At 45.0% G+C, this 15,236-nt stretch overlaps 1 protein-coding gene across 1 annotated transcript in view; it reads right to left on the bottom strand.

Moving 5' to 3' along the window:
* Positions 1–5,797: 5,797 nt before the first annotated feature.
* LOC110831796 (protein takeout) overlaps positions 5,798–15,236 on the bottom strand; it is a gene marked incomplete at its 5' end in the record, with an annotated part of 98,255 nt that continues 88,816 nt past the window's right edge. The window contains 5 exons of the mRNA XM_022068201.2: positions 5,798–6,253; positions 7,530–7,679; positions 10,142–10,275; positions 11,842–11,992; positions 13,751–13,843. Coding sequence (XP_021923893.2) covers positions 6,090–6,253; positions 7,530–7,679; positions 10,142–10,275; positions 11,842–11,992; positions 13,751–13,843 — 692 coding nt within the window. The remainder of the gene's footprint in view (positions 6,254–7,529; positions 7,680–10,141; positions 10,276–11,841; positions 11,993–13,750; positions 13,844–15,236) is intronic.

Below are 15,236 nucleotides of genomic sequence, written 5' to 3' on the forward strand. Positions count from 1 at the left end.
GTCCCAAGTCTTGAGAAGTTCTTGTCCCAAGTCTTGAGAAGTCACCCGTCCCACGTCTTGAGAAGTTCTTGTCCCAAGTCTTGAGAAGTCACTTGTCCCAAGTCTTGAGAAGTTCTTGTCCCAAGACTTGAGAAGTTCTTGTCCCAAGTCTTGAGAAGTCACTCGTCCCAAGTCTTGAGAAGTCACTCGTCCCACGTCTTGAGAAGTTCTTGTTCCAAGTCTTCAGAAGTCACTTGTCCCAAGTCTTGTCCGCTTGTTTAGGGCTGTGCCTCACCCGTTTTAGCTGAATTCAAATTTTTTTCGAAAATTTCGAAAATTCTTAGTTTTCTTCGCGTTCCACGCCATTTGTAGTCGTTTTTATTTTTTTCAAAATTTCGAAAATTTTTGAAAATTCTCAAGACTTGGGACAAGTGACTTCTCAAGACTTGGGAAAAGAACTTCTCAAGACTTGGGACAAGTGTCTTTTCAAGACTTGGGACAAGTGACTTCTCAAGGCGTGGAACAAGGAATTCTCAAGACTTGGGACAAGTGACTTCTCAAGACTTGGGACAAGAACTTCTCAAGACTTGGGACGAGTGACTTCTCAAGGCTTGGGATAAGTGTCTTCTCAAGTCTTGGGACAAGTGACTTCTCAAAACTTGGGACAAGTGACTTCTCAAGACTTGGGACAATTGACTTCTCAAGAATTGAGTCATGTGACTTCTCAAGGCTTGAGACATGTGACTTCTCAAGGCTTGGGACAAGTGACTCCTCAAGGCTTGGGACAAGTGACTTCTCAAGACTTGGGACAAGTGACTTTTCAAGACTTGGTACTTCTCAAGGCTTGGGACATGTGACTTCTCAAGGCTTGGGACTAGTGACTTCGTAAGGCTTGGGACAAGTGACTTCTCAAGGCTTGGAACAAATGACTTCTCAAGGCTTGGGACGTTGGACTTCTCACGGCTTGGGACGAATAACTTCTCAACGTTTGGGACATGTGACTTTTCAATGCTTGGGACAAGTGACTTCTCAAGGCTTGGGACAAGTGACTTCTCAAGGCTTGGGACAAGTGACTTCTCAAGACGTAGGACAAGTGACTTTTCAATGCTTGGGACAAGTGACTTCTGAAGGCTTGGGACAAATGACTTCTCAATTCTTCTGACAAGTGACTTTCACAAGGCTTGGGACTTGTGACTTCTCAAGGCTTGGGACGAGTAACTTCTCAAGACTTGTTACAAGTGACTTCACAAGACTTGGGACAAGTGGCTTCTCAAGTCTTGGTGCAAGTGACTTCTCAAGACTTGGGACAAGTGACTTCTTAAGACTTGGGACAAGTGACTTCTCAAGACTTGGGACAAGTGTCTTCTCAGGCCTTGGGACAAGTGACTTCTCAAGGCTTGGGACGTGACTTCTCAAAGCTTGGGACAAGTGACTTTTCAAGACTTGTGACAAGTGACTTCTCAAGACTTGGGTCAAGCGAGCCAATGCGCATCAAGTAGAGGCAAGGCGAGGTAATACGAAGCCATTCCAGGCGAGGGATGACAATGCATGGCTAGGAGAGGCAAGGCGAGGTACGCCGATGCCAGGTGAGGCCAATTCAGTTTGGACAAGTTCAGGCAAGGAAAGGCGAGTCATGGCGAGGCAAGGCGATGCAAGTTTAGGCAAGGCGAGGCCATCGATGCAAGACGAAGAAAGGTGAGGCAAAGCGAGGAAAAGCGAAGCAAGTCGATTCAAGTCGAGGCCAGGCGTTGCCAGAAGAGCACGGCGAGTTATGGCGAAAGTAGGCGAGGCAAATCAAGGCGAGGTACGGCGATGACAGGTGAGCAAGGCGAGACAAGGCGATGCAAGGCGAGGCAGTGCGATGAAAGGAGAACAAGGCGAGGCAAGGCGAGGCTAGATGATGTCATGCGAGGCAAGGCTTGGCAAGCCGAGGCAAGGCTAAGACAGCCGAGGCAAGCCGTGCAAGGCGAATTAAGGTGAGGCACGGCGAGGGCAAGCGAGGCCAATTCAGGCGAAGCAAGGCGAGGCGATTAAAGACGAGTCAAGGCGAGGCAAATTGATGCAAGTCGAGGCACGGCTAGGCCACGCGAGGCCAGGAGAACAAGGCGAGTCCCGGCGAGGCAAGGCGAGGCCAAGTGATGCCAGGTGAGGCAGGGCGAGGCCAAGCGAGGCAAGGTGATTCAAGGCGATGAAAGGTGAGGCCGGGCGTGGCCTGGCTAGGCACGGCGATGCAAGGTGAGGCCAATTCAGGAGAGGCAAGACCAGGCAATTCGAGGCGAATCATGACGAGGCATGGCGATTCAAGGAGAGCAAGTCGATTCAAGGTGAGGCAAGGCGAGTCCAGGTGATGCCAGGCAAGGCAACGCAAGGCGAGGCAAGTTGAAGCCATTCCAGTCGAGGCAAGCCGAGGAAAGCGAGGCAAGGTGAGGCACGTCGTGGCCAATTCAGGCGAGGAAAGAATATGCGAGGCAAGGCGAGGCCAGGTGATGTCATGCGAGGCAAGGCGTGGCAAGGCGAGGACAGCCGAGGCAAGCCGAGCAAGGCGAATCAAGGTGAGGCACGGCGAGGCCAATTCAGGCTTGGCTAGACGAGGCAAGGCGATGCAAGGAGAGGCGAGGCGAAGCAATTCGATGCAATGAGAGGCAGGGCGAGCCAAGGCGATGCAAGGACAGGCAGGGCGAGGCCTGGTGAGCCCTTGCGAGGCGAGGCAAGGCGAGGCGAGGCGATACAAGGCGAGGCAGGGCGTGGCCAGGCGAGGCAACGCAAGGCAAGGCGATGCATGGCGAAGCAAGGCCTGGACTTCCTTGCCTTGCGTAAACTTACCTTGCCTTTCTTCGACTTGCGTGGCTTTGCCTGTCCTTCATTGGCAATGCCTGGCCTTACCTCGCCTTACCTCGCCTTTTGTCTCCTTTCCTGGCCTTACCTCGCCTTGCCTGTGCTTGTCTTGCTTTGCCACGCGTTACCTCGCTTAGCCCCGCCTTGTGTCTCCTTGCCTGGCCTTCCCTGGCATTGCCTCGAATTGCGTGGCCTTGCCTGATCGTCTTTGGCCATGCCTCGCCTTGCCTGGCCATGCCTGGCCTTTACTGGCCTTACCTCGCCTTACCTCGACTTTCCTGGCCTTGCCTCGCATGGCCTGGCCTTGCCTAGCTTTGCCTAGACTCGCCTTGCCTTGAATCGCTTTGCCTGGCTTTGTCTGGCCTTTCCTAGCCTTCATTGGCCATGCCTGATATTTCCTTTTCTTGCCTGGCCTTGATTGACTTGCCTCGCCCTGCCTCGCTTTGTATCGCCTTGTGCCGCCTTGCCTGTTCTTGCCTGGAATTGCCTGGACTTACCTCGCCTTTACTGGCCTTGCCTCGCTTTGCCAGACCTTGTCTGACCCTGTCTGGCCTTGTCTGGTTTGGGCTTTCCTTGCCTGGACTTGCATGGTCTTAACTTAATTTTTCAAAATTCCACCACCCAATGCATTGCAGAACCGGTGTCTCTAGGGCTGTTTCCGATGTACTGTGTCTTTGACGAATGCGGACCGTGCCTGACTCGGGCTCTGCACGGATCGGTCTCTGTATGACAGATCTCTGACTTGTCTATGAGAGCCCAGGAGCGGCTACAACACGTGAGGCAGACACGGACCTGCAGAGGCCGGTTGGTGCAGACACCGAGGCAGGCAGCAAGCGGGTTAGAGGCCGAGACCGGCAGACACGGTTTGAGGCATTCACCGGGTTTGGCAGGCATCTCTTTTGGAGACCTTTGGAAAAAATTTCAAATATTTCAAAATTTTCGAAAAACCAAAAAATGCTGGAAATTGTCTGAAAAGCGCACATAACCAAATTTTTTGAAAATGTTGCCAAAAATTTTGAAGGTAAAATTTTTCATTTTTTTGGTTTTGTGCGCTTTTTTGACGATTTCCAGCATTTTTTGATTTTTTGAAAATTTTAAAATTTTTGAAAATTCCACCACCTGATGCCTTGCAGAACCAGTCCCTCTCGGACTGTTTCTGATGTACTGTGTCTCTGACGAATGCGGACTGTGCCTGACTCCGGCTCTGCACGGACCGGTCTCTATATGAGAGATCACTGACAAGTCGTTTATGAGAAGCCCAGGAGCGGCAGAAAACACGTGAGGCAGACAAGGACCTGCAGAGGCCAGTGTCCTGCAGAGGCCGGTTGGAGCAGACACCGAGGCAGGCAGCAACTGGGTGAGATAGAGGCCGAGTCCGGCAGGGACAGGACGTGGCATTCACCGAGACAGGCATGCGTCTCTTGAGGAGACCTTTGAAAAATTTTCAAAATTTTCAAAATTTTCGAAAAACCAAAAAATGCTGGAAATTGTCTGAAAAGCGCACAAAACCAATTTTTTTGAAAATGTTGCCAAAAATTTTGAAGGTAAAATTTTTCATTTTTTTGGTTTTGTGCGCTTTTTTGACGATTTCCAGCATTTTTTGAATTCTTGAAAATTTTTAAATTTTTAAAAATTCCACCACTTGATGGCTTGCAGTACCGGTCTCTCTCGAACTGTTTCTGATGAAGTGTGTCCCTGACGAATGCGGTATGTGATTGACTCGGGCTCTGCACGGACCGGTCTCTGTATGACAGATCTCTGACTTGTCTATGTGAGCCCATGAGCGGCATACAACACGTGAGGCAGACACGGACCTGCAGATAAGGCGGCGAGAGGCATAGACAAGCACGGGCCAGTGGTTACAGGGTTCGAGGGTTGCGATCAACGTCTCGAATAGTCTTGCAAACGGGCGTAGTTCTACAATCAGCTCATCTGAACGTCAGCTGATTGAAGCCACGTCCGGAAGCTGCAAGTTTTACAGTCCAAGTGTCTTCGCATTGCGACTAACGCGCCTTGGCCAGTTTTGCCAGGGTACAGGCAATTCGAAAGGTCCATGTCTTTCCAACAGGAGATGGCCCGGTGAATTTATAAATGCTACGACGTGGGAACATCGTACTCTTGACAATCAGATTTTTGGATGTAGCAAAGTTTATTACTCAAACTCCATTATCATTACTGATTTCGTGTAAACTCTCCTTCCCAACTGTAATATCTGTAATATCTTCCCCGCCTACATTGACATTGAAATCTCCTAACAAAATCTTCGTGTGGTACCTTGGGAACTGATCAAAAACATGCTCTACTTTCTTGTAACTTGCTAATTCCCTTGGAACTAAAGTCGAAGATGGCGCGTACATGGAACTTGCATCCAATTTGAGACATTTGCTTTTTAAGTGATACCAACTGACAGACATTAAGTATGTAGGATTTGAGGTTCTCACAGCGGTAAGTCCAAACATGACTGTCTTCTGGGTTGCAACGCCGTGAAGTCTGACAGAAGTTCACCGACGTTTCAATGGTCCTTACTGCCTCTATCATGAGGGCGATTGGGTGGGTATGCAAGTTGTGCTTTACTCGGGGTCTTAAGAAAAATACATGAGTATGACAGAAATACATTAAAAAGTACAATGTTTCCTCAAGGTAGTCATGAGATATGCTGAATTAATGACATCTGACAAATAAAATATTAGAATCATATTTTGTGCAGCTATTGGTAACACTGTTCACCTGACTTTGTGACATGATTCAACAGTTTTCTTCTGAAAAAGTTATTGAGATTAAGTTTCTTTTGTGGTTGAAATAAGTGTTATATTGGCAATATGGTTTCTTGTTACCATATGCAAAATTGTTAGAAAAATCTGAACATTATGAAAATAAAATTGTGGCCTAAGATGAGACTTTTATCTTCCAGTCCGATGTGTAAAGTAAGATTTCAAGCATATTTAAGCAGACAACGCTCTCTTAAAGTTGGTAACAACAGGTGTATTTTTAGTCAAATATTTCTGCATATTATTTATTCTCGGGGTATTTACAAGTAGGATAAATATTTCAATAGATATATGCAGAATCTTGATGTAGAACACTTCCGAAACATAACCATTCTAAGGCTGATGAAGATACAACTTCAGAAATAAAATTAGTTCTTCGGACGTGCGACGTGGAAACTGTAACTCCAGTTACAAACCTCAGGACCTCATTGAGGGGGAGGGGGGGGAGTGTTTTGGTGGAGAACATCTCGATTCTTGGTACACAAACACGCTGCCCACGGTAGAGTTTCACTTAGGAATTCTCTCTGGGAACATGGTATCGAAAGGTATGTCCGTAGTGATCGTGTTTAATGAGGATGCGAGAACTTCCGCGAAGATCTTGAAGATTACTGGAGACAGGTCCTTGAACAATTGTTTCCAGTTCTCGTTCAGAAATATGTTCATCTGATCACCTAGAACATAGATGCGTTCATGAAAGTAACTATACCAGTTAAGACTCTAATTTCTAACTACATAAACTAAGGCAATCAGATTCTATAAATATCACATGAAGCACAACTCAGAATTCTACATGAAATGGTGACTGCTAATTTCGCAACCATCTTTATTGAATTCGAATGGGAGATAAATTTTTAATTGAAGTTTGGGGTGTTCTTACATTCCCCGCCAAATTGGACCAAACATCAGATTAGTTGAGAAACTTCAGCACTTCCAGTGTTGACATAAGAAGCTTTCATGCAGTTCTCCATACAGCCTCAATAAAATCCTGACACTTTAAATTGCCAGTAAAGAATGATCACTTAATGACTAGGCATTGTCGAAGCCCTGGTATTTTTCTCTTTGCTATCGGCTCTCCTTCTTATATTTATTACGCAATTCTTTTTGGTTTATCAGTAACAAGGCAGTTTAAAATAATGTGTTCGATGGCCTTCGACAGATGAGTATTGCCTTTGTGGGAGTTTACTGGTTCTGTGAGGGCACGGTGATGTGACTGAAGAAATTACAGTCTCTTTGTTGACAAGGTCAGTGATTGAATCATAAATAAATAATCAGGAGAGGAAATTACATAGATGTGGAGATCCTCTGTATCCTGAATACTGTTGCCCACAATAACACACACTAAAGCTATCGTAAAATTTTAATCTTCCCGTTTTCAAAATTTGTGAAATATGGTACTGTTTATTAGACCAAGAAATGTCCCACCTGGGAATTTTAAACCACAGATTAATTGAGCTTTCCATGGTGGTGACTCCAAAGATGGCTGTCTTATGGGTTATAGCGATGTGTAGTCTGGTAGAAGTTTAACAACGTTTCAGATGCCCTTACTGCCTCCATCATCAGGGCAGATCAAGTTCCTCTGAAACGTAGGTAAACTTCGAAAAGACTACACATCGCTATAACCCATAAGACAGCCATCTTCAGATGATACCTAGTTGAGATTAGTGTTCAGAATTTGAAAAAAAAATCATTTAAAGCCATAATGTGTGAAAACCTCCAGGACTTGAACTTCAAAAATATGATGCATGATACTTAAAACCATGTAATTTTGTGCTTTATTTCAGAAATGTTGTTGAAGGAGGAAACTTCAAAGAAACCTCGCACTACCTAGAAAAATAAATCATGCCTTGCACGATGGATATAGAGATGTCGACCAAAATTATGTGCTTTTACTCAAATATATATTTTGAATATGTAACTGACTAAAGCCTTGAATGTTATGAGTCTTACCAAGCAATTTGTTACCACCAAACAAATTGGTAATGTTTACATTCACACTTCCTGGTACCACTGAAGATGTTACATTCTCTATGAAAACATACTTTTCACCATCTCTTGGAATAAACTTCCAATCTTCATCAAATGTCATGTGGACATTGCCTGCAAATGAACATTAATTTTCGTCATTGTTATTATATCATAAGCACACAGACAAATACAAACTCAAATAATTATTACACATCAAATAGCTAAGTCAGTATATAGTGACTGGTTACTTGGTTGATAAAGGCAAGGATGGACCAGGTATGTAGCAGGCGACCACCACCACGTCTCCTGGATCCTCTACTGGCCTCAGTCATGGCAGAGCTGGAGGCATTCGATCTCGCCGAGTACCGTTCCTTCATTGCCTACCTCGAGATATCTACCGGAGAGCGAATTACGTCGCGAGTCCGCATTAAGAAGGAGATGTACGACTTCTACTCAAGTTTCTTCCGCTCTTCGTGTCTGCATACCCCCCGCCCGCCGCCACCACCTTGCGCTGTACTGGCATTCCTCTCATCAGAGATGCGGTCAGCAGTGAAAGGCTTCCGGCGAGAGAAAGCGCCCGGGGCTGACGACATCACAGCGGAGCTCCTCAAGTCTTGCGGCTTCCGACTCTACACGGCACTCGCCTCACGCTTCTCGCGATATCTCCGAGACGGAGAGGTCCCCGACGACTGGCACTTCTCACGCACCATCCTCCTCTTCAAGAAGAGCGATCGCGAGGACCTCGCCAATACAGGCCGATCAGCCTCCTCCCCATCATCTACAAGGTCTTTACGCGGCGCGTGCTTCAGGAGGCGCAACCTGTAGAGTAGACGGGACTTCGCCGCTCGTTCTCCACGATGGACCACATCACCACCATCCACCGTCTGCTGGAGACAAGCCGTGAACACCAGATGCCGCTCGTACTCACCTTCATCGACTACGAGAAGGCATTTGATAGCGTCGAGCACGAGAACGTCTGGGAGTCGCTGCGGCAGTAAGGAGTAGAGGAGGAGTACGTCTGCATATTGCAGGCGTCCTACGACCCCTGTTCCACCACGCTCATCCCTTACCAGAGAGACGTCGTGGTGCCGGTGGAGAGGGGCGTCCGTCAGGGCGACCCCATCTCCCCGAACTTCTCCTCGGCGGTGCTGGAAAGCGTTATCCTCATTGATTGACCTGCGCTTCGCTTATGACATTGTTCTTATCATCGTGAGTCCGGGTGAAGCCTTCGAGATGCTGGCAGAGCTGGACAGAGCCACGTCTTCGGTCTTAAGATGAACATCAGGAAGACCAAGACGATGCGTAATCGATTTGCCGCCACTGCCCCGGTCGCCGTCGGCGCCTTCCAGCTCGAGGACGTCAAAGAAAACATCTACCTTGGACGCCTCATCACCGCGCAGAACGAGCTCAAACCAGAGTTGGCGCGGAGACGGCGAGCGAGATGGGCAGCATTCGGTTCCATCCGGAAGATGGAGTAGTCTACCCGAGCAATGGACAGAGAGGAATGGAGGAGATTCTGGGGCCCGCGCGCGAGCTGATAAACGGGTCGTATAAGTGCTAAGTGTATAGTTGATGTCTATGTTTATGGTACCAGAAGGGATATTTCTCTTCATAACCACATTTTGAAGATTTGTATCTGGTGGGTATCAAGGAATAGGCGAAGTGTGAGTCTAATGATTTTAAATCATCTAGTGCATGGAACGTTACCTCCAGTTCCCCATTTATCTTCATGGGTGTGAACCTGGTTGATAAGAACTAATCACTGTACCTTGAAAAACTGGAAGGCTCACAGCGTTGTCACAGTTGATAATCAGGCTTGATAATGCAGAATTTTTACTCAAAATGTCTCACAATAACAGCCTGAAGTTTGGCACAAATTTCACAGGACATTCTGTACAAGCATTTAAAATTAACCCTTCAAAGCTGAACCTTATCTGAATAATTCTTCCATTACTGCAGGAATCTCGTCACATCAACATTGTTACGTTTCTTAATTTATTTGTAGGGTGCTAACTCTTCTTATACTAATTTATGTCTCGGTACAGATCTATTTATACTCGTTTCAAGGTCATTAATTTTGTCTTTCACACATTCCCTTTCTTTATTCCATAACTTTCTACTAGTTTCACATCTTAAATTGCTTGCATTACCTTTTTTTTTCCATTTTGAGTGTGTGGCCACTGCAATTTAGCCTGCTTCATTTTATGTAATCATTTTGAAAATTGTTATCCAATGATGGTTCATGTTCCTCTAATTCGTAATGAATCTAGCTGAAGTTAAGACATTCTCCCTAATACTGTCGTTATTATCTAAGTTTTCAGAAGCTACAAATTATTTCAGATTTTGACTTCATACTATATCGTAACGTCCACATCACATAAAAATATGCATCTAACAAAAATGAGAATAATGAGAAATATGTACAAGATTTTGGCTGCAAAACTTTGAGCCAGATGAGAGACCAAGGCATAGATGGAGGAATGATATTGAAATACATCTTAAGGTAACAGTGTGTGAGGCTGGAAATTGGATGAAGTAGCAGCTGGCACTTGCGAACATATTGAAGCTTCATATGGTTCCAGGCAGTTACTTACGAAGAATCAAGGTGATGTCTCCAATCCCATTGATGGGTTGCACGAGGATGCGACCTGACATCTCATACTGACCAATGATATGCACCAGGGGCACTGTCCCCTCAAAGAAAGTGTGCTGCCTATCAAAATTGATGCTGTAAAAATATTGATGAAAATGCATTTAAAAATTTCTATGAATTTAAGTCCAAAATCTACCATAAAATCTAGGCATTGAACAAAGTATTAACTGTACTGCACCTGATCTAAACGAGAGACTCTGAAGTTGAAATCTGTGACAAGAGTATTTTCATAGTTTGATACGAGGTGCGATCGGAAAGTTTCAAGACTGTGTCAATAGAGGGCGAACCGGATGTAGTACGAGCTTCTGCCGCTAGGGGGTGCGGCCTACATTCATAGTGAATTTGTGTGCCAGCCGGCATCATCGAATTAGCATTTGTTTCTTAGTTACGGGCGTTTTGGTAGTGCATTACACCGACCCTCCTGCGATTTCGGAACGGCGTGTGCATCAAATTTTGCCAAAGACTCGCCAAAACGGCTACGGAAACCTATGAAATGCTAAAGCAAGCATTTGGGGAGTCCGCAATGGGTCGTGCACAAACGTTTGTGTGGCATTCACGTTTTAAAAATGGCCGAACCTCTGTCGATGATGACGAGCGTTCTGGACGACCATCTTCGAGCACAACGCCCGAAAATGTTACGAAGATCGACGTCGTACCATCAACGACTTGTGTGACATTGTTTGGATAGGCTATGGGACCTGTCAGCTGATTCTAAAGGAAGAACTCCACATGCGACGCATCATGACAACGCGCCAGCGCACACCGCCCTCAAAGTTCGGCAGTTTTTGGCCTCAAACACCATGGCCGTCATCCCGCACCCTCCTTATTCGCCGTGTGACTTCTTCCTCTTCCCAAAGATGAAAATTCAGCTAAAGGGAAGGAGATTTGAGACGATAGAAGAGATTCAGGCAGAATCGCAGATGGTGCTTGACAGGCTGACAAAGAAAGATTTCCAGGGATGCTTCCAGGCTTGGCAGCGGCGCTGGGATCGTTGTGTTCACTCCCAGGGGAACTACTTCGAGGGTGATGGATGAATTTAATACCTGAGATAAGTGTACGGGTTTTTATAGGCGCAGTCTTGAAACTTTCCGATCGCACCTCGTATGGATTAAAAGAACATTTTGTACACCAGGTGACAAGAGTTCCTCTGACTTGCTTACATAATGTCTTTCGTTACAGAACAGGTTGCAAGTTTGTTGCAACAGACAATTTCCTATTGAATCACCTTCCTTGAAGCATAAAACACCTGTTTCAAAGTTACTTCCTCTAGCCAAAAAAAAGTCTTTAATGGATAACTGTTTTGTCGAAAATATACGTTTTAGGCGAAACAGAGCCTTTTCCACGTTCAAAATCTTTTCCTCATCACCTTCACTCATAAAAGAGCGAATTCACTTTTAGAACCTGCGCGCACGAGCGGTTTTTCTGCCGCGTTGATAGAACGCACTGTTTCAGAAGGAACCGAGCGCACGTGCGGTAGTTTTACCGCTAAGAATATTTCCTGTCTCCGCTGAGCGAGAACTATGAGACGGGTTAAGAGCAGATGGATCTGGTTTATTCGCGCGTCTCTGCGCATGCGTTGCTGCTACGCTTTGCCTGTGCCCATCAGCGAGGATGAATGTACTTCAGACAGGTTCTACTCACTCTGCCTTCCGCAATACTGTGTCCTTCAAGCCTTGAACCTTAGCGTTTCTGAGTGTTAAAGCGATGCCGACTGGTCTCTGTTCATCTTGGACGACCTTCACTTCTTTAAGGTCAAGTGGGTCGAGCACTGGGATTTTGTATTTCTGGTCACCTGAAAAAATACGGTCATCAACCTCTAAACTTTATTATATTTTAAGATTTTACTTCATTAATTTCACCAACGTACAGTGACCGAACTGTAATAATCAACGAGCGTTGTCTTCATAACCTCTTTATCCTTATAGGGCGTACACACTGCGCACGAGCGCTATTTCGCATTTTGTTTCATACGCCGTTGGTTGCCAAAGTGTGACCCGCTAACCATCAGGATTTTGATGGTGACGGACAGTGTTTTTGAAAACTAAAAATTTAATATTTTGCTTTCGTATTTCGCTGTATTTCAAAAGTTTAAATAAATTAGAGCTGAACCATGTTTCTTTGTCTCTGGGGAAGTAAAATTATTTTTGTAACATCCTGTAATGCATTTATTTTATGGTGACGTATATATTTTTAAGTGTGGCAACACTGCAGGTTTTATATCACCGCAAACTCCCAATCTTCATTAAGTATCGCTGCGATAAACTGTTCTGGTATCAGAAATTAATTATTCGTAGGTAATTAATTTGAAACTGAAGGAACTCTTGACAAACCGTCCTACTGTGTTAAATTTTGCATGAAATACCACGGAGCAGGGATGCTTTCATGTTCTTAGCATTCCATTATTTTCTTTGTTTAAGCAATAATTATTTCCAAGAGAAGAGTGTTTTACAAGCAAAGTACACAAAATGAACTTATACGTAAGTATCTGTCCGCCTGATGATTCAGTTCGAAACACCGGACCTCGTATACGAGTGAAATTTGATTTGAAATGATTTCGGCCGCTGTGTCACCTTCGTTGGTTAGGTCTGTTTGTCTGTCAGCATGATTAAGTTCCGATAGACGGATTTGGATTAAATTTGGCGTGCTATTGGAGACTACCCTAAACATTCTCGTACAGTCGGTAATACCAACATGGCGAACAAACAAATCTTTGAAGCGGGACCGACGATACCTTTATGAGAGATTTTGGAAAAAAACAGTTCCGCTGACACGAAAGGCTCCGTGCGTAAGGATGCAGTGGCCACAAATATCTAGGGATTCCCAGGTAACCGCGTTAACAATGGTGATGAATACAAACACAGAACGTACAGTGGCTCTGGCAACCAAGGTAAGGTTAGGTTAACCTGAGGATTCCCCACCAACTTATTTCCGCGCAAAGAAATTCATGGAGGTGTCGGTTGTGTGGCTTTAAGGCAAACTAAAACATATCGTTCACCGGTTGATTTATACGGACAGACGGAAATTTTCTGATGTTACGAGCTTAATAATTGCAGAATTGATATTAACTACTAAAATGGAACAATGAAGACTCTTGGTAATTGTACAATGAAGATGTTATTTCAATATGGCGTTCTTTTATTTCTATGGAACTCCACTTTCGTTATTGTAGTCATTGTTTCAGTCTCTAGTTACTGCATACCTTTTCATTTTACAACATGGCCTCACAAGTCCTATGGAAGAAAGTCCCTTTTTTTTTTAGAAAATGATATTCGCTGAGCTCTTCAAGAAATTAACCTCTTTTACGGAATCTAATAGGCCATTTTGTTGTTCAGAATATCGTACTATTGTATCCTATCCTGAGCTGAATAAACAAGCAGAATTACTTGCTCTTTACATACGATCCACTTTAATCCCTAGATCTCTTATGTGTCTTCGGGTTTCACAACCAAAAATCTTTCATGCATTTCCTGTGCCTCTGTCAATGGGAGAAGACAAGTGTTGCACACTTTAATAATCCCATGAAACTCACGCAGACGTTTGTGACATTTACCTTTTGCCACATGGGGGATGGCCTCATTCCCATGTTTGACGACGCACTCATTGAACTTCGGGTCCAAGCGGGCACATGGTTTAATGTACAAAGCTGCAAAATAAGAGTCCTCAGTTGTTATTACAGTGCACATAATAAACTCGCAGAACAAAAATTGCTGTCTTCTGTGTTGTAGGGCCGTGTAGTCTCATAGAAGTTTACCAACGTTTCGGAGGTCCTTGCTGCCTCCGTCATCAGGGCGATGACTCATTATGGTCCTCAGACGCGCCGGTAAACTTGTACCAGAGTACACGACGCTACAACCCAGAAGACAGAAATCTTCATACTCTGACGACGGAGGCAGTATGACCTCTGAAACGTTGGTTAACATCGACCAGACTACACGGCACAACAACCCAGAAGACAGAAATCTTCATACTCTGATGATGGAGGCAGTATGACCTCTGAAACGTTGGTAAACATCGACCAGACTACACGGCGCAACAACCCAGAAGACCGCGATCTCCGGACTCACCGCCGTGAAAACTTCAAATCCAGCTCAGACAGAACGACGTCCGTTCGGTCGCCACTAGCTACAGCAACTGAGAGCAGCAGAGAGCCATTTCAACCAATCCCATGATTCCCCTCTTCATACGCATATTCGAAAGCATTTATATTTCAAGTGCAAAGCAGAACTGAACAAATCGTGCAATTGATTTATTAAAACAAACAACAATAATGTAACCTCTTGTCTGTCAGCTTTCTGTCTGTAACTGTTTCAGATCGCTCTTAAGAAATTCTCTGAAACACAAATAAACAAATGCTCTGCTAGGTTAGGTTGGCATCGGCGTTCGACTACCTCGTAAGCCTGGTCGACTCCTTAAATACACGCACCCATAAGAAGAGAGTTTTAACAGCAAACGCTGCCTCTGGATCATCGGCGCTCGAAATTTCGTGCAAATTAAAGACATTCGTTGTCAGACAGGTAAAAATACTCACGCAAAGTTTTTATAGCCCCTGTTGGAAAAATCAGAGCTGCGACAAGAAGTAGCAAGCACCTCATCGCTGTAATACGCCTTATTACCGCAACGTCTCTCGTTTTATACTGACGCGGTGACAAGACAGACGACAAATATATGACGTAGAAACAATTACTTCATTCTCATTTTAACGTCGCTTCGATAACTTGCTTCCCGCCTAAATAACTCCCCCCCCTCTCAAACAGGTTAATCTGCTTCTCTTTCCAGCGCATTACATCGGTTCTCCAATGGCGTGGAATTATTGCTGCTAAACTTCCGAACCCATCGTCATATCGCATGCGGTAGGAATGCAAACGGGTTTACTACTCAATCCAAATATAATAAAACCCCTTATATCCTGGACACTTTTAATTGGAACCGGCGAATATCCTATAATTTTACATGTCCACAACACCCTATATCTTGGACACCCCTTTATCCTGGAACTTGGTCACCCCTTTTGTTGTAAGTTGGACAGGTTCGTGCAC

This window comes from Zootermopsis nevadensis, unplaced genomic scaffold (assembly GCF_977971745.1).
Source record: "Zootermopsis nevadensis isolate Lab colony 2312 unplaced genomic scaffold, Znev_1.0 Znev_ptg000028l, whole genome shotgun sequence".
NCBI classification, from domain to species: Eukaryota; Metazoa; Arthropoda; class Insecta; order Blattodea; family Termopsidae; genus Zootermopsis; species Zootermopsis nevadensis.